The sequence below is a fragment of the Callorhinus ursinus genome, unplaced genomic scaffold (genome assembly GCF_003265705.2).
Source record: "Callorhinus ursinus isolate GAN/ISIS: 27379988/994484 unplaced genomic scaffold, GSC_fseal_2.0 scaffold7, whole genome shotgun sequence".
Classification (NCBI taxonomy): Eukaryota; Metazoa; Chordata; class Mammalia; order Carnivora; family Otariidae; genus Callorhinus; species Callorhinus ursinus.
This window is the reverse complement of record NW_027397069.1, coordinates 62216096-62235958: the sequence shown is the minus strand read 5'-3', so window position 1 is coordinate 62235958 and position 19863 is coordinate 62216096. Positions and strand designations below refer to the sequence as shown.

At 32.5% G+C, this 19863-nt stretch overlaps 1 protein-coding gene across 10 annotated transcripts in view; it reads left to right on the top strand.

The window, feature by feature from the left end:
* NBEA (neurobeachin) overlaps window positions 1–19863 on the top strand; it is a 686692-nt gene that overhangs the window by 215069 nt on the left and 451760 nt on the right. For all 10 annotated transcript variants that reach the window (XM_073894686.1, XM_073894682.1, XM_073894681.1 and 7 more), the window contains exons 21-25: window positions 342–534; window positions 2667–3683; window positions 5676–5893; window positions 9091–9244; window positions 17825–18005. In XM_073894686.1, the coding sequence (XP_073750787.1) occupies window positions 342–534; window positions 2667–3683; window positions 5676–5893; window positions 9091–9244; window positions 17825–18005 (1763 nt within the window). The remainder of the gene's footprint in view (window positions 1–341; window positions 535–2666; window positions 3684–5675; window positions 5894–9090; window positions 9245–17824; window positions 18006–19863) is intronic.

Genomic DNA, 19863 nt, shown 5'->3' with positions numbered 1-19863 from the left:
ATCTTACTATATAGTCTTGGTACAATTTAGTGGGGAAGATAAAACAGTGATTAATATATAATGTATTAAGTGCATTGTGAGTGGTACATATGATGAGGGAGTAGAGAAACAGTAGCTATATCTGACTAGGAGAGTCAGGAAACCAATTTGAAATGATAATTTGGATTTTTCCAGGTAGAAAAATGGGAGGAAATCATTCCAGGTATAGAATATAGAATGTGCAGAATGACTGTGCATCTTGCTTTATCTAGGTCAGATCATATTTTCACTCTTTATATAAATTTCAAAATAGTAAATTCTAATATAAACTAGGTATTTTTAATGAGTTTTTTTCCCACTAGATGCTTACTGCAGTGTTCAGTGTGGCAGGATTGGATGTTTTCTCTTGGCTATATCAATCCTAAAAATTCTGAGGAACAGAAGATTACTGAGATGGTCTACAATATCTTCCGGATTCTGTTGTATCATGCAATAAAATATGAATGGGGAGGATGGAGAGTCTGGGTGGATACGCTCTCAATAGCCCATTCCAAGGTAACAGATTTAGTATTTATCTGTTTCAGCTGTGGAGTGAATGGCTGTAAACACTCATCTGGTGCCATCTTGTGGGCATTTTACATTATGGCCCATTCCTTTATCTCACCTTTCTCTCTTTTTTGTTTTTGGTTTTATTTTCTCTCTGTTCATAAACTGTTAGAGCATGAAATATTTTATAGATCATTTAATCAAAACTCCAGGTTTATGAATTATGAAATTTAGACCCCAGAAGTAACCCCACATATACTTTATAGCTTGAGTCTGAGTCAATAGCTCTTTTACCTAAAACATACCTACTGGTTCTTAAAAGAATATTTCATGAAATACACTCTGAAATATACATTTTAAGACTTTTTAAAAGTAGTCAGAAATTGCCTTTATTTCCAAGTGAATCATAATTAAGTGTTTAATGGTATTTTTAATTGCATTATCTTTTTAATTCTAAGAATCTATATATTTATATTTTTAAACATTATCTGATCTTGGTAAGAGAAAGTAGTGGGTTAAAAGTAACAGTTGTGTACACATTAGATTCTGTAAGATTTCTCATTATGTGGTGTCATAGAAAAAGCATGGGTGCCAGGCGTTTGGCTTTTACTCCAGTCTATGCCACAATTCAGTTTTATGACTTTAGGAAATTCATTTAGTCCTTTTGTGCAGGGGTTAGAAACATGTTTTTTTTTTTAATGTTTTTAAGATGTACAGATAGTAAATTTTTTAGGTCTTGGGAGCTGTACAGCCTCTGAAGCAATTATTTAACTCTGCCGTGTAGTGTGAAAATAGCCATAGGCAATATGTAAACAATTGATTATGGCTGTGTTCTCATAAAACTTTACTTGCCAAAAGAAGTGATAAGCAGATTTGGTTCATGGGCTATAGGTTGTCAGCCCCCACTTTTGGGACTTGATTTCCTCTTCTGTAAAATAAAGGGGTTTTGTATCAAGATAATCTCCAAAGGAAGGTCCCTCTCAACATAAAACTCTGTTATCATTTAAGTATAAGTCAATATAATATGTGCCTATAAGGAAAGATTTTGAACTTTTTTATTTTCAATTTTATTTTTAGATTTTTTTAAATTTATTTGAGAGAGAGTGAGTGAAAGAGAGAGAGAGCATGAGAGGGGGACCTGCTGAGCAGGGAGCCTGCCTAGGGGCTAGATCCCTTGACTCCAGGATCTTGACCTGAGGCTGAAGGCAGATACTTAACCAACTGAGTCACCCAGGTGCCCCTATTATTTTCAATTTTAGTAGAATTTTTTAATTTCTGTTAAAACTTACATTTTACAATATATTGACACCTTTTATCATTACCTTAACAAATTTTAAACTAGTATTTTATAAGAAAAAACATCACATTTTTATGAAAAAATACATATAATTATTCTTTTTTTTTTTAAAGATTTTATTTATTTGAGAGAGAGAGAGAGAGAAGGAGAGAGAGTGAGAGAGCACAAGCGGGGAGGAGAGGGAGAAGCGGGCTCCCTGCCGAGCAAGGAGCCTGTTGCAGGGCTCAATCCCAGGACCCCTGGGATCATGACCCGAGCCGAAGGCAGACACTAACCAACTGAGCCACCCAGGCGCCCCATCATAATTATTCTTAAACCAGTTTATATAAAGTAACCAATTACAGTAGCTTATATAAAGATAAAATTGTGATGTTTTAACAGTTTAAAAATGTATATATTTATAGATATGTGTGATTTTTTAAAAAAAATATTAGTTGTTGGAAGTAGGCACACATGTGAGTAATAGATGTGAAAACTGATATAGCAATAGTACTTTGAATATTACATATTATTAGCTGATTTTCTATTTTAGCTGAACTCAAATATGTAGAAGTTCAACTGGCATATTAGGTGAGAGTAACATTGAAATACTTGATCTAAAAGAAAAGATTACTGTACTTAAAACTTTAATGTTGTTAGTTTATAAGTCATCTAATAAATCATATCTATTTTTGATGATTATTTCCAGTTACTTAATGGAACTTATCTTAAAATTAATATGTTCTACATTTGAAATCTTAAAATTTTTGACACCATTTTTGCTTTGACCATAACTTTATTTGTATTTTTTTTCTTCTCGGTGTGTATATAAAATGCCTTAATGTTTTCTTCACTTATTCCTAAGGTCACTTATGAAGCACATAAGGAATACCTAGCCAAAATGTATGAAGAATATCAGAGACAAGAGGAGGAAAACATTAAAAAGGGAAAAAAAGGGAATGTGAGCACTATCTCTGGTCTTTCATCACAGACTACAGGAGCAAAAGGTGGAATGGAAATTCGAGAGATAGAAGATCTTTCACAAAGCCAGAGTCCAGAAAGTGAGACAGATTACCCTGTCAGCACAGATACTAGAGACTTGCTCATGTCAACAAAAGTGTCAGATGATATTCTTGGAAATTCAGATAGACCGGGAAGTGGTGTACATGTGGAAGTGCATGATCTTTTAGTTGATATAAAAGCAGAGAAAGTAGAAGCAACAGAAGTAAAGCTTGATGATATGGATTTATCACCAGAGACTTTAGTAGGTGGAGAGAATGGTGCCCTTGTGGAGGTTGAATCTTTGTTGGATAATGTATATAGTGCTGCTGTTGAGAAACTCCAGAACAATGTACATGGAAGTGTTGGTATCATTAAAAAAAATGAAGAAAAGGATAATGGTCCATTGATAACATTAGCAGATGAGAAAGATGAACTTCCTAATAGTAGTACGTCATTTCTCTTTGATAAAATACCCAAACAGGAGGAGAAACTTCTTCCTGAACTTTCTAGCAATCACATTATTCCAAATATCCAGGATACACAAGTACATCTTGGTGTTAGTGATGATCTTGGATTGCTTGCTCACATGACTGGTAGTGTAGACTTGAGTTGTACATCAAGTATAATAGAAGAAAAAGAGTTCAAAATCCATACAACTTCAGATGGAATGAGCAGTATTTCTGAAAGAGACTTAGCGTCATCCTCTAAAGGGTTAGAGTATGCTGAAATGACCGCTACAACTCTGGAAACTGAGTCATCTGGTAGCAAAATTGTACCAAATATTGATGCAGGAAGTATAATTTCAGACACTGAGAGATCTGACGATGGCAAAGAATCAGGAAAGGAAATTCGAAAAATCCAGACCACTGCTACAACGCAAGTGAGTTACCCTACATGAGTTCTAAAAATGCATCGAACAGATAATGAGTTGATAGCACCACAGCAGTAAGAATCATTTCTTACCAGCTGCACCATGTTTATACTTAATTATGGTGCTATAGTAATTTATGGAATCAAATAGTGTGGTAGTATACATAAGAGACATTTAAAATACCTGGATTGTATTTCCAATTCTGCCACATTTTGTCTGTGTAACTTTGTTGAACCTCTTTGGGCCTTGAATTTCCTTAGACAGTACAAGAGGTTGTATTCGATTAAAATGTGACCTTTACGGGCTCTACCCATTCTAATAGCTTATGATTCTGTGGCTAAATTTACACATTTTGTACTCAAGATCTTCATTCTGAATACTTGATTAATTTTAACCTTTTAAAGCTTCACGCCCAACCTTGTTATGTGAATTATAGAAAAGAGGACTTAGAGCCCAGATTGAACAGATAAATGAAATGAAGGGTAAGGAGAAAGGGAATTGTTATTTATCAAGTGCCTACTATGTTCCAAGCACTGTGCCATATGTTTTCAGATTTAATCATCACAACCACCCTGTGAGGTAGGTAATATGGCTGAGAAAATGTACAATTATTAGCAGTGAGAATTTTCTTTACAACCAGTTGGATAGGAATCTGTTATGAGAAAATTAAAGACTCTTAGGCCTGGCGGTGAGGAAACGTTAGTGCTGCAGTTCTGGCCTCACCAGAATAAAGCTAAAAATAGATGCTGTTTTCTGATATGAATTTTAATTGTGGAGCTTTGAGTTTTAAGACTTACTTCCTTGTTTTCTAGGCTAAATTACCTTATGGTTAGGAGTTGAAAAATAATTTTACACTTAGTGATTTATTTTTGGTGTTTCTCCAGGTTTTCCATTCACCTTTTAATGTCCTCAAAGATAAAATTAACATGTTTCCATTAGAATTATATTATAAAAAGTAAACCATACATTTCTGGTGTCTTTTTACTCTAGTAACAATATTAATAATATATTCTGTGTTGGAAAATAAAAACAGAAACAAACAAAAAGTATCTTCTTTGTATGGGGAAGGTATTTTTATTTTTTCTCTATTAACTGCCAGTTTCCATTTTCTGTGGCAGTTGCACCACAGTGATAACTGGAAGGGTGTGGAGATACTGAATTAGGTAAAGACTTAAAGGAAAGCATGGTGCATTGTTTTTATTTATTTATTTATTTAAAGATTTTTATTTATTTATTTGACAGAGAGATAGGGAGAGCGGGAACACAAGCATGGGGGAGTGGGAGAGGGAGAAGCAGGCTTCCCACTGAGCAGGGAGCCGGATGCGGGGCTTGATTCCAGGACCCTGGGATCATGACCTGAGCCAAAGGCTGACGCTTAGCGACTGAGCCACCCAGGCGCCCCAGCATGGTGCATTGTTTATTGAACATGATAATCACTGGGCTTGCCTGGTTTTCACTTAGAGTTTGTAGGTGTTTTCTGGTTTTCTAACTTATCAAATAAATGTACTGTTTTCCTAAATTGAAGTATTGTGAGTGAAATAGACTTTGAGTTAACTTGAATCTATTCAAGTAATATTTTTTAATCTTGTGTTTCCAATTATAGTTAGTTGATGATATATATCCAGTACACTTCAGTGTGAGTTATATGCTCACTTTCCTAAGGAAGAAATGTGGTCTAATATGAAGACTCCATAAACAGGGGTAAAGAGGACTTGGTTTTCAATGTGAACTTTGGTGTTAGACCTGAGGTATTTGATTACCTTGCATAGTTTTTGAAACAGCAAAATAAAAGTAATTAACAGTAGCCTCTTCAGCTCAAAAAGGTTTCTGTCCAGGGAATCACCAGATGAATAATACATGTAAGATATATTAACCTACCGGAGTCATATGCAAAGCTTTACTCACTCACTCACTGGATTATACTTTGTTTTCTTTTTGAAACAAAAGAAATTTTGAAAATTTCTTTTGCAGTCTACAAAAGTTCACCTTTTCTTTCTCTAGGCTGTTCAGGGTCGGTCTATTACACAGCAAGACAGAGATCTCCGCGTTGATTTAGGATTTCGAGGAATGCCGATGACTGAGGAACAGCGGCGCCAGTTCAGCCCAGGCCCACGCACTACAATGTTCCGTATTCCTGAGTTTAAATGGTCTCCAATGCACCAGCGACTTCTCACCGATTTACTATTTGCATTAGAAACAGATGTACATGTTTGGAGGAGGTAGAAATATTTCTTTTCTTAAATAAGGGAACTTTCACTGAAGAAAATGAGTATTTTAAATTAGTGACATCAGTTGATCCATAAAGGAATTATATCATTGAATAATCTCACAAATTGAATTTACTAAACGTAATCCAATATTGAAATTTTATATAGAAACTTGAATGTTTTCACAAAGGTTATAAGGCCTAGGGCTCGAGTCAAAAGGTGTCCAAGAATTTAGGCTTAAGACAATTAAAAAGCAAAATTTTGCCTATTCTATATATAAAAGAGATTTAGCAACAACAATGAAAAGTTTCAGTTTTGGTTCAAAGCTGTTTCCACATTTTTATTCTTCTTCTGTTAAAATTAATACCATATACTAAATATATTCTTGGTAATAAGATTATAACATATAGTGTTAAAATAGAATTTAAAATCACCTTACACCATCTATTTTTAGAGCCCTTACCCTTAAAGTAGTTAGTATCAGTTCATATATAATCACCTAAAGAAAACCGTCTAAATAAATTAAATCATCACTTAAGGAAAACAAAGTCTGCATAAATTAAATCATTACCTTGCCTCACTTTCAGTTAATTTTCTAATAGCAAATATGTGACAAATTAAGCAGTTAGGAGAGTGCATCATTTCTATGTGCATGCACATAAATTAGGAAGTTGATGGCTGTAACAGAGTACCCCACTGTCATTGACTTAAATAATCAGCGGCATGGTCTTCTCTGGACTGAAGGAGGCTTCTCCTGATTTTCCTTCTGAGGTTCAGGGTGGCTGATTCAGCTCCCAGCACCAGTTCAACACAGGAAACTTGCCCCAACGAGAGGGCAGGGGCTCTTCTTCCTCCTCCGTCCCGTTCCTCATTCCTCCTCTTCCGTTTTGTCCTCTCCTTCCTCCTCCGCTCTCTCTTTTTTCTTCTCCCCATTTTCTTCTCCTCCCTCTCTGTTTCTTCCTCCTCCTCCTCTACTTTTTTCCCCTTCCCACTCCTTACCCTCCCCTCCTTTCTTTTCTAAAAGCAGCCCCTCAAGAAATCTCCCCTTTACGTCTCATGTGCCAGCAGTCAATCACCAGCAAAGGGGAATGGGATTATTAATAATGACTGTCCTTTATAGAGCAATACTGGTTAATAACCTAGTAGCTGGAATAAAGCCAGCCTTTCCTATACCTGATCTAGCTCGACAGTAGAACAAAATCTAGATTGTGTTAGCCGGGAAGAAGGAATAACTATTATGGAAAACAGTCAATGTCTGCCACAGAAAGTTTTTACTTCTAATTTTATTTGATCAGTTTGTCCTTAGGCTACTCATGTGATAGAAACAGTGGTCTTTCCATTGCTAGTGTTGTTATTTGCTAAATTACCTAGGGATGCTAAATAAGGAAACTGGAATACAATGAAATACATTACTGTTAACATGACTATCAATGGAGATATATAGTGTAACTTATTAATTACAATATTAGTAGTCCCCAAATGAGAGATACTCAGCTTTCCTTCCTTTAACATATGATGGAAACATAACATATAATAGACACCATGTGTCTCTGTTCTCTTTCACGAGCTGTCATAAAATTCCCCAAACAGAATTTTACTTAATTTAATTTTTTAGAAGATTTTATTTTTATTTGAGAGAGAGAGCACGTGCACAAGCAGGAGAGGGGAGAGGGGCAGAGGGAGAGGGAGAGGAAGAAGCAGATTCCCCACTGAGCAGGGAGCCTTATGCAGGGCCCATCCCAGGACCCTGGGATCATAACCTGAGCTGAAGGCAGATGCTTAACCGACTGAGCCACCCAGGTGATCCTAATTTAATTTTTTAAAAGATAGCACTTATTTTTAGGATTGGGCAAACATCTTGACATCTAAGATGTCATAGATGATAGTTTACAATTGTAAAGAATGAGAATCATTGACTTAAAATTGATCATGCTAAAGATTATCAGCTAAAGAAGAAGAACTGCTATCTGGCCTTCCATTCAGTTGCTGATGCTTTTTCTTCAGAGAATTTATCCTTAACCAAACAGTGTTAGATAAGCATGTTCTCTCGTCTTGCCACCTGACATCATGTGATATGAAAAGAAGCATGATGAATTCTTTTTGCTATCAGTAAGATACATCATGAGCAATGGAAGGTCTTTTTCTTATTGTAAATATTGTGAACATTATTTAACTTCACACACAGAGAGAAGAAAGTGGCCACAGCCCTCCTAGTGAGCTAATGCTGAGTCCTTGGAGTGAATGATGCCTCAGTTGGTTTCACTGTCTTCTTGACTGGATCTGTCACAGTGTTTAAGTCCTATAGCACTTTGCTTTGTTTCCAGCATTGGAGTAGCCACTCCATACCAGATACCATTGAATTTCTATAAAAATTGGATGAGTTTTTGTTTCAGTCTTTCATAAAATTGAACCTTTTGGTGGACAGAATTGGCTGTTGGCATCAGTACAGAAACCAACTGGCAGCTTTCCTTGATGAGCTTTTTGACATGTGGACACCATTTCATGTCTACAGCTGTTTGTGGGATGTTAAGGAAAAAGTGGAACTTCAAAATTGAAAAACAGACCAAACGAGATATTAAAATTGAACAAAAAAGAACAATTGATCATGGAGTAATCCCTTTTTTCCCATTAAAAAACAGTTCATATTCTTGACAGACATCAAATTAAAGCAGTGTATTTTTCTGGGTATCTAAGTTGCATGTTTTGTATGGAAAAGCTATACTGCTGACCTTTAAGACCTTTTTCCTCTTTTTATTCAATAAGTCCTTGAATTTTTGCTGATTTATTTATATTTCCCTATCATGTCACCTCTGTGACTAGCAGTATACATTTTCAATATAGCTGGTCACAGGTGGGGCTGCAATCTGGTGATAAACAGAAACTGCCTGAAAGGTCAACTTGGAGTTAACTATCCAGTTGTTCTAGAGTACCTGAGAATGGTAAATAAGGAAAATTGATTTCAACACAAAGTAACCACACACTGTATTTTTAAAGCAGAAACCCAATAATGAGTTAATACATTTGGATACAAAGAAACCCTGCGGGAATGAATGTTAAGTCTTCGGTAATATGATATCTCAATTGTAAATTGTTTTCTTTTCTAATAATTCCATTTTAAATTTGCCTCGCTCTTCAATATTTTTTACTTTATAAAAGTTAGAAAGTTAAGGTAAAATGTTCATTTATGTTTTGTTTTTCTGCTCTTTTAGTCATTCCACAAAGTCTGTAATGGATTTTGTCAATAGCAATGAAAATATTATTTTTGTACATAACACAATTCACCTCATTTCCCAAATGGTAGACAACATCATTATTGCTTGTGGAGGAATTTTACCTTTGCTTTCTGCGGCTACATCACCAACTGTAAGTACTTTGCTTCCATCTAGTGGTGTATTTTGTAATTACCTGACTACAGTCTGTCAGCAGCGTTCTCTGCTGTAAACAGATTTTAAGGAGACCCGTTCACCTAAGGCAACTTCTCCCCATTTCTTTTTGTCAGTGTTGGGTTTCAGCCATGTGTGTCTGTGAAAATATTTCTCTGGTGATTTGATGAATACTTTTGAAGAAGAGCCAAAACTATAAATGACTTAACTTTATTTTCCATATATTGCCTATTTCTTCAAATGTATATTATGGTCAACTTAAAAAATTTTTATTCTATTACTCTTGAAATTCTAAATACAAGCACATGGTTATTGTGTAAGTAAGTAGAGTCATAAATCTAAATTTAGAAAAAAATCATTAGATATGCAAACCTCATGTGAATTGCTTGAAATATTTCTAAACTTAATATTATTTTAAACTATATATGGGACTTTTGCATTCTTGTTCTCTGAGATTTAATCTTGAAGCCAGCAATCTGCTTCCAAAAGGGAACCAAATTAATGAATTCTTACTTAAAACTTAGGCAGCTCAGATAGAAAAAATATAAATAACATACCACTTTTACGCTATTTGAACAATTTCATAATCCTTAAAAAACTCAAAAAACTTTTTATAGACATATGGGCTGTAATAGCATTTGCATCTGACTTTATCTAGTTCAACATTTATTTAAAAGAATATAGCTGTCTTTCTAGATAAAACATTGAAATATATTAAGTTTTAAAGGCATTTAATATTAACTACATGTTTAAAAATATAGGTCAATGTTAATTTTATATTTTAGTTGTAGTTTAAAAAAAATTCTGGTTTATATTAAAAAAAAAAAAAAAGACTCCATAGTTGCTTACCCAGATAGGAAAGAATGTAGAACTCTACTTCGCATATTGACTGGAGTGTTCCTGCTACCATATTGGAAACAAACCCATGAGCCCAAAAAGTATGCTCTTTCCACAGAGAAACCTACTCTGTTGTTAAGATATCTTTTACTTGGTGGAACAGTGTTTCCAAATTAATCTCTGGCTTTATTTCATTATTAACCAGCTTTTCTTACATGATTCCTTTTCTCACTATAGTTTTTTCAGTGCCATCACCCCCAAAGTATCACTGAAACTTAAATATTGGCAGCAAAAGATTGTATGCCCAACATCTTTCCCCCCTCAGGCACGTTTGATTTCATCCATAAATTTATTCAAGAAGTTGACAGGCAAGCAGGCTAGTTCAAGAAGGAGAGCATTAAATAGATCATCATTATTAGGGCCTTAATGAAATTAGCAGCTAAGCAAGGAAATGGAGCCAGAAAGAAAAATAGTTGATGGCATGTGAAGAATGTAGATATCCTGTGAGATTAATGTACCTACCATCCCTTCTCTTCAATCTCTGATTTCTCCTGGTGATTTACACCAAATTCAGGTAAATCAAGAATTGTGTATGATTTTCAAAATGAATTCTAATATTGAAACAGGGAGGGTTTTTTCCCTTCTGTACATTAAAAACTGAAAAAAATCAATGTTTTCTCCTGACATTTTTCTTTATCATATAAAATATTTTAATGTTTTCTAAATAATCATTTGTCATCCAGAAATTTTAAAAGGTTGTATTGAAATTCATTTTATAATATTATTTTAAAATTTTGTGCAGAACTGAAGATGACCTCTATATAAAATTAGTAGTAGGTATTAAAATTTGTATAGGCTTGAAATATTCATATTACTAAATAGTCTTCCAAATTTTAAAGCTGAACGATCTCCATCAAGATAGAGAAAATATGAAATTACTAAAATAAATGGTCCATAAATGTTATGATTTACATGCTATTTCACTGCCCAAATTTACTTATTTTTTATTTTGTAATGAATATATAATAAAGATACTGACATTTTGAGGTTTGACTTCCAAATTATTACCTTTGCAGTGTGGACCACTGTATTTTGCAATTTGAAACTACTTATTGCTTAGAATACTCTTTTTTTTTTTTTTAAGATTTTATTTATTTATTTGAGAGCGAGAGAGAGAGCCTGAGGTGGGGGAGGGAAAGGGAGAAGCAGGCTCTCCACTGAACATGAAGTCCGCTGTGGAGCTCTATCCCAGGACCCTGGGATTGTGCCCTGAGCTGAAGGCAGAAGCTTAACTGACTGAGCCACCCAGGTGCCCTGCCCTTGCCTACAACATTCTTAACAGGCTTAGGAATTCATTCAGTTGTAGAAATTTTTTTTCATTGTCTGTTTCTCTATATTTCTGTCATTTTGGTTCGTTAACTGATTGTACCTATGCCTGGTATACAATAGCTGATTATGTTCTTTGAATAAATTGCTTCCTTAAAAGAAACAGCCAGAACGTTTTTTCCCACTTTATGCTAGTAGAACCATGATTGGTGCTGACTACTGAGTATTGTCTTCTCTTACTTGATTGTGTAATATTCCTATGAAAAATTGTAATGTTGTAGAGGAAGAAAGTTGGGAAAGAGGAGATTAAATAAAGAAGACAATTAGAACTGCATATATAAAGAGCTTTTGACTTAGATTTAACATGTAAAAATCCAAAAGTGAAAAAGGGAGCATTGACAGTATACAGATTAGCAGAAGAAAACATTGTCATGTAGGTATCATTATAATTTCAATCCTAGATACATGAAGAGAGAAACATTTGATACTGATGTTTGAGTGATCTCATGATTTTGTTTAGGTGTGTAGTTTTTAAAATATTTAAGATATTTTAAATATTAAAATATTCATTAAATGCATATGTGCATGAATAAATATGAATAATGATGGATGCCTGTGACTGGCCAACTTTTTCTGTATGGGTCAGATGATAAATATTTTCAGTTCTGTGGGCTACATGGTATCTGTCTCAACTACTCAACTCTGCTATTGTGCAAAAGCAACCGCAGACAGTTACATAAAGGAATGTGTGGGTTTGTCTCAATAAAACTTTACTTATAAAAACAGGCAGTGGGGCAGATTGATTTACGGGTCATAGTTTACTGACCTCTGACTTAAAGCATGATCCTCACATAAAATACAAATGTCATAGTATAATGTTTTAGAGTGAAAGCTATTATTTATTACTGACCATTGAAAATTCAGTAGTTAGAACTTAAGATAAACTCATTATTTCCTATTAAACAAGAACTTGAATTTGACTTACTGAATATTTAGTTTAATTTTTAGAACAATTTCATCGAACGTTGTGGTCATTATGTTCTATTAGAAGATATGTAACTTTTCACATTCAGCCATACTATTTTTTTTTAGCATTTGACATGTCTAATATTGAAATTGTATTTAATTTTGAGAGGGTAAATAGAATACTAAGTATTCTTCTTTTTCTATTTTACCAAGGTGACCTACGTTATTAGTTGTATTTATTTCTACTAGCAATGAACATGTGGATACAGAAATGAAAAATACAATACCATATGTAATCACTCATTATGAAATACTTAGTTTTAATATAACAATAAATATCTGATATTTTTATTCCAAAACTACAAAAGACTTGTAAAAGCAATCAAAGATGGTCTAAATAAATGGAGACTGTACCATGTTTATGGGTTGGAGACTCAACATAATAAAGGTAACACTTGTCCCCAAATTGATATTTAGAGGTATCACAGTTCCTCTCAAAATCCCACCAAAATTTTTTGTAGTTACAAACACTATTTTTTAAAAAATTCACGTGGGATAATTAAAACAGTTTTGAAAGAATCATTATATATTAAACATGGTAATCAAGATTGTGTAGTATCTTAGAAAGACATAGTTCAATGGAACAGAACAAAAACACAGAAATGGACCCCCAGACAAACGCACAACTTTTTTTTTTTTCCACATATGTTCATAAGCAGTTCACTTAAGGGGAAGGATAGCCTTTTCAAAAACAGGGTAATGATAGGTTTTCTTTATAGTTATCCATTGGAAAAAAGAATGATACTAAGCTCAACTCAGGAATATGTCTTTCCCATTTCTCAGTATAAGTATGGATCTCAGATAAGTATGGAAATCTCATTTTCATCAAAAACAAAATTGTTTCCTATCATCAGTGAGATTCAGACACAATCTTTTTGAAGTTAGGATTCAATGTAAAGTATATGGATTATGGATTTTGGCATAAGATAAATCTGTATTTTAATCTGGGTTCTACCACTTACTAGATAGGACCTTACTCTCAATTTCTTCATTTATGAAAAGGTGTTAATTATGCTTATTTAACAGGGAGTTTGTGAAAATTAGGATAAGTAATAAGTGTAAAGCTCATTAGATGGAGAAGGCTCTTGATGTTTCCTTCATTTAGTACCCTTTTGGAACTGTTTATTCAGAACTGTGTCATGATAGAGTAATTTTCTCATTTATAAAATAATCTGCCATATTCAGAATTCTAAAATAGGGTATTTGAGGCAAATTTATTTATAATGGGTGATTCATTTTGATGGCAAAAGATTTACATGGTATAGCCTTTTTGTCTGCTATTCCAATGGGATTGGCATAGTGGTAGTCTGTTTTCTGCTCTGGGATCTCATATGCATGTACTAATTTCCACTAAGGATAACATTTGTGTATTGCTATTGCAGTATCGTCATGTAAGAAAAGTTGAATTGTTTAGATTAATGTTACTTGTAAGTAATATTTCAGTGGAAATTTTAAGGAAAAAAGTATACGTATACAGTATTAGTGAACACCTTGAACTTAGTATTCATTGAAGAAGCAGGACTTTTTGCAATTTTAGCTTTGTCTAGATTATTTAAAGTCCTATGTAGCATAGAAAATAAATTACAAAAATAGTTTCAAGTCTATAAATTAGACCAATGGGTTTAACTTTTGTACCCAAGGAAAAATTTTAAACTTCTTAGTATTCAGTTTGACCAATCTTTGGTTTTGGAAAGAGGAATTATTTTTGTTGTTATTGATGATGTTTTTAGAGTTGGTATTTCTATTTCCTTTCTTTATTCTCTATACATTGTACAAGTTGGTCATGAGTGAAAGCAAGGAGTTGTAGAAAAAAAAATGAAGAGAAGCAAAGAACATGGATCAACTATAAATTGCATAATCACTTTGTGATTTTAAGTTGATCATTTTGGTCCACCATCGAAAACACTGAATGTTTAGAATTTAATTCAGTGTCATTTGTCTGTTAAGAAAAATAATAGCCACTGATATTTCTGGCTTTCCTAATAGTTTCATAATCATGAAAGAAGAGCAATATTTTCTGTCAAAAAAATGATAAGATCTTAAATTTAGTTTGTATTTCCTTACCATTGTCAGAATGTGGAGTTAATTTACTAATTACTGATTTACTAATTACTAAATTACTAATTTTTTTGTTTGTCTCATAATACTGGTCATACTGTAGTATTCTCAGGAGGCTTTTATGCATTTTCCTATACAGTGTACCATGAAAATGGTGTTTATTGAAATTTATGCTCACATATATTTGTTGTCAAAAATCAGAGAATAAAAACAGTTGATGACTTTAATTGTGAAACTTAATTCTAGCCACACTTTTGAATATATTGAATATAATTCTTAGTTAAGACTCTGAAATTTAGTGTAATATCTATATAATTAGCTTAGTTCACATGAAGACCTCATTAGTGTATCAGTTCTTTTCTAGCAAGGGAAAATGGTTTTTTAAGTTATAATCACTACAGTATTTTATTCTTTGACTCCTGGGGATTTTGATCTATAGGAAGGGCTCCAAATATTTTAGAAAACAAATTATAACATGATTCCTTAATGAAAATTCTGGAAGGTTGGTATAAATAGTTTATTTCCTTAAGTCATTTCTGCCTAACCCAGTACTGAGTTAGGACTTTTACAGAGACATCATATTAGTTCATTTATTAAAATGCTTCCTTAGGTATCTGCTAGGAAAATATATTTATTTTATAAAATAGAATATGCATAATTTTAGTATACGAACTATATAAATATAAATAATTTATCTTTATTTGGGCAGAGTTACTCTAATGAAATAAAATAAACATTAGTCTAAATATCTGATATGTAATCTTAATCATATGTAATTTATAAAAGGAATATCTATTCTAAGAACTTTGCTTCTAATAAAATAATCAAATATAATTTTTAAATATATTATTTTGTCTTTCAATTTTACATTGTATTTTTATTTAATTTTAATAATTTCCTTTTCTTGTACTTTTTTGATCTGTTGTCTGTTTTGTCTAATGCATGTCCAGGGTTCTAAGGTTAGTATTACTTCAGTAATTTTCAGGTTTTCAGTTTTAAGTTTTATTTTTGCTTATTTATGAAATTTTTGACTTGGTTATATTTTGAGTTTCCATACCATCTTTAATATTAGACCTATCTTTGGTATATTTAAAATATTCCTTAAAAGGATTTTTTCTCAATGCATTGATGAATTATCTTATTATTCACAATAACCTTTAGACTAAAGTATTATAATATAATGAAAACAAATTCATTCATATGTACAATCAGATGTTAGTTGGTTCCAATGAAAGGCAACTGGATGGGATATATATTATTTTAAGATTTAATAATAATCATATGTGAGTGATCTTTATTGTTAAATGTATGTTGTAATGTTTATATAACATTTCAGCAAAATTATAAATTACTTTTATATGGCATTAATTAAGAACTCCCTTGTTGGTTTTTTGTGTTAAGAATGCTTTTTATTTTAAAATTTTATTTTGTTTAGTCAGAGATAACAGTTTGGCAAATTACATGGCTGATTAATAATTCTGTTAATTTCTGTATGTAATTTAGTCATTTATAAATGAAAACATATTTTGAAGGTTAGACCTAGTAGACCACAAAAGACGTGAAACTAAGACTGTTAACTAATAAAGTGATAACTAATAAATAAATCTTATAATTTGAATAATTCAAAATAAAGAATTTCTTTGAGAATGCATCTATAGATATTATAGAATTCTAATATTTTTGAAAATTTATTTAGAATACTTGATAGACCTAAGTAATGGCCAGATCTTCCATTCCATTATAGACACTTGTATTAACTGAGATTTAAAAGAGTTTTTATGTGAAGTTGTTTTTTTTTTTGCTTTTTAATATCAACTATTGTGTTGAGATCACAGATTTTTAATTCATGCTATGAAATAATGCTGTATATCAATGAAGTGCTAGGAAATAAGGAATCAGTATTTAAGAAATTCAAGTAATGAATTATTTCTTTAGACCACGGATACTGAATTGGCATAATGTAAATCAACAATTGACAACAAATTTTTGTCTATTTTCAAGCTCATTTTGGAGAGAATGGTTTTAACACTATTTTGCTGTTAAATGGAAGGAAGAAAGGTTGTTACATTTTATACCCCATTTAGAATCGAGTTTAGTTATATAGTGCTTGCAGTAGTCACTTATCATTTTTATTATCCATCTTGTGCTCAAGAAGTGTTTTAAGAGGTTTTTTTTTTTTTTAATCAGTATTTCCTGCTGACATTTCCATTTTAATGTGAGCAGGAATCTGTTTAGGTAGACTGATGGGCATAAACAATATCAAAATGGAACATTAAATAGGAGTAGATACCTATAATATATGCTTACCTTGTAGTTGAATTTATCATTTGGTAAAGAAGTAAGGTTAATCGATATGGCTAGTGTGCCCATTTTCAGAAAATTTAAGCAGTAGTACTTTTTCTTTATAAAGCATTTCTTACTTTTCTCTGCCCCTTGTGGCACTGAGAAAACGAGGCCTAGTTATAATGAACCAAAATAATTAAAGTGTTATATAATACAGAATGAAAACTAAAATAAGAAATGTTGCTGTTGCTTATAAAATACAAAGTTACACATCTCCAGAAATACTACGTTGTGACATTCCCTTTGAAAGCATGAAATTATATTTTATCATGGACAATATTTTAGTGAAAGTATAGCTGTACCTAACTAAAATGCTACTGATTCTTCTTATTGCTAGTGTCTTATAGGTCGCAAATTAATATCCTTAGAGGAATTAGTGATTTTCTTGATTATTTTTACCCTAGATTTTTATTGTATGTATGAGATACCTAATGACTTAGTTTATTCTGAAATGGGTAAGAAATTATCATGTGTTCTCATTTAACAGTCGTCTCATTTTGATGCCGATTGGAAGTGCCATATATCTTTACTATTACTCATCATACATTCATACTAAAGAGAAGTTAAAACATATCTTTTAATAAATGAGAGTGAAGATTTTAGGAAAGTATCTATTTTATATCTTTATTAATAAAATAAGACAAAAGTAGTAAAATACAGATGTGTAATTATTCCTAAATATCTTTATGAAATGATCTTAAGTTTGGAATATAGTTTTGTAAGTGATGACATTTAAATTTATCCTTCATTTTAAAAATAGATTTTTCCTTTATTCAAGGATAATTCATAGGTAAACTAATTAAATTTAACACCCAGCTCTTTTGATATGTGAAATCAGTTTATAATTTATGATTTATTTTGTTTAGAAAATATACTAGATATGCTGAACTACTGTTTACCTGTAGCATGTATGTATATGTATTATATTTCCAAATTTTAAACAAGACTTAAATCTTCTACTTTTTTAAAGACGGAATTGGAAAATATTGAAGTGACACAAGGCATGTCCGCTGAGACAGCAGTAACTTTCCTCAGCCGATTGATGGCTATGGTTGATGTACTTGTATTTGCCAGCTCTCTAAATTTTAGTGAGATTGAAGCTGAAAAAAACATGTCTTCTGGAGGTTTAATGAGACAGTGCCTAAGGTTAGGTAAGTCTGTTACGAATAACGGTGCATGTTAAATAATTACCTATAGATTAGTTTTTTGATGCTCTGTGGTACATAAAATATTGATGATACAAGTTAATGATTATGTTGTATAGAGATTACCTTGTAATTCTTGAGAATTACTAAATTTAAAAATTGTGGTATCATCACATTGGAGATTTCATGAAACTGATCATCTTTAATGGATTATAGTTTGAAATGAAGTCAAATATATTTTGAATTATTTCAAAATCAATAGGACTGTAACATTTTTCGTTGACATGATTTTAATGTAAATCCCCTTAGGACTCCTGTTTTGGTGAACTAATATAGAATAGTTGTCCTGACCCACAAATATGTCGGAAGACCAGTAACATAGTTTTTATACACAGAATGCCAAAGGATAAAACTGACTATTCCAATGTCACTGTTTCTCAGAGTAAGCAGTTAACAGTAACAAATGTTACTTTACTATACTGTTCATTTACAATCCTGTGTTGCAAAGAAAAGATAGCACTGAAAACTCTTAGTAAATTTAGTCCTTCTCTTTACATCCATTCTTACATAGCCTACCTTTCTTAAAGGGGAAATTTATTTATACTACTTAGACTTTACAAGGGACCAGCAAGCAATTGTTTTTATACTTGCCTTAGAGCATGAGTAGGACACAAGAAAGTAAGGCATTACATAGGAAGAAATTTCTGACGTGTACTCTTTTTAACCATAATTTTAAAAATTACATAAAAATCTACATGTGTATAGTTTCAGGGGATAAATTGTTCTGGTCCAAGGTAGGGATAATAACTTGCTTTAAGAATGATGGAGTGAAACCTACTTTTTTCCTTTTGTATTTCTTAAAGATGGGCAGGTTAAGTGGAATCATTTCATAATCATCCTAATGGAGAGATTGACCACATTGAGATCTCTCTGACAACCAACAGGTGTGGCATAATTTACTGTGGCCGCTATGGACATATTCACTGATAATTAACAATAGCTGACAGAGTTAACTCTGGGACAGAGAAATTTTTTTAAATACCTCAGTATCTTAAAACCAGCATTTATTTGGTTATTCTGAGCTTTTATTTCTGAATATATTTCAAAGTTTTACTGCTAATTTCATTTTTATCCCAGTATTTCATAGCCAATTTGTTTTTTTGTCATCTATAGGAAAGTTCTATAAGTGAATAATAACAAAGCAATTATATATCAATATGTACTGTCTACTGTTCTAAACACTTTATAGATATATTAATGCAATTAATCCCCAGCAGTCCTGTAAGGAGGTTACTATGTTTATATTCATTTTACTTATGAGGAAACTGAGGCACACATAGTTTAAGCCGCTGGCCCAAGATCACATAGCTCATACAGGACAGAGCCAGGAGTAAAGTTCAGGTGGTCAGATTCCAGAACCTGTACTATTTATTACTCTATGACTTCTTAAAAATAAGTAAATAAGTGAAAAGCTTGTACATGTGGAATGCTTATTGCCAAGGGCTGTAGACTTTCCCACCACGTAGAAAGGTGGGTGTTGGGACTCGCGAGACTACACTGCGGTGCTCTGTCACTTCCTGAAATGGGGAGCTGTGCTCAGTTAGTCACCAAGTAGTCATGTTACTGAAGAAGTCTTGTCAATCAGAACAGCTTATCAAATGTGAATATGAAGTTTCAAAAAGTTTTTATTGATCTGTGAAATTCAGAATTTTAAACGATGGGGGGGATAGAATAAGGAAGGGGTATATTGGGAGCTTCAGTAATATTCTGTTCCTGCAGCTGGTTGGTAGTATATGGGTGTGTTGTTTTTATTTTTTAACTACACATGTTTTATATATACTTTTCATTACTGTATTTTGTAATT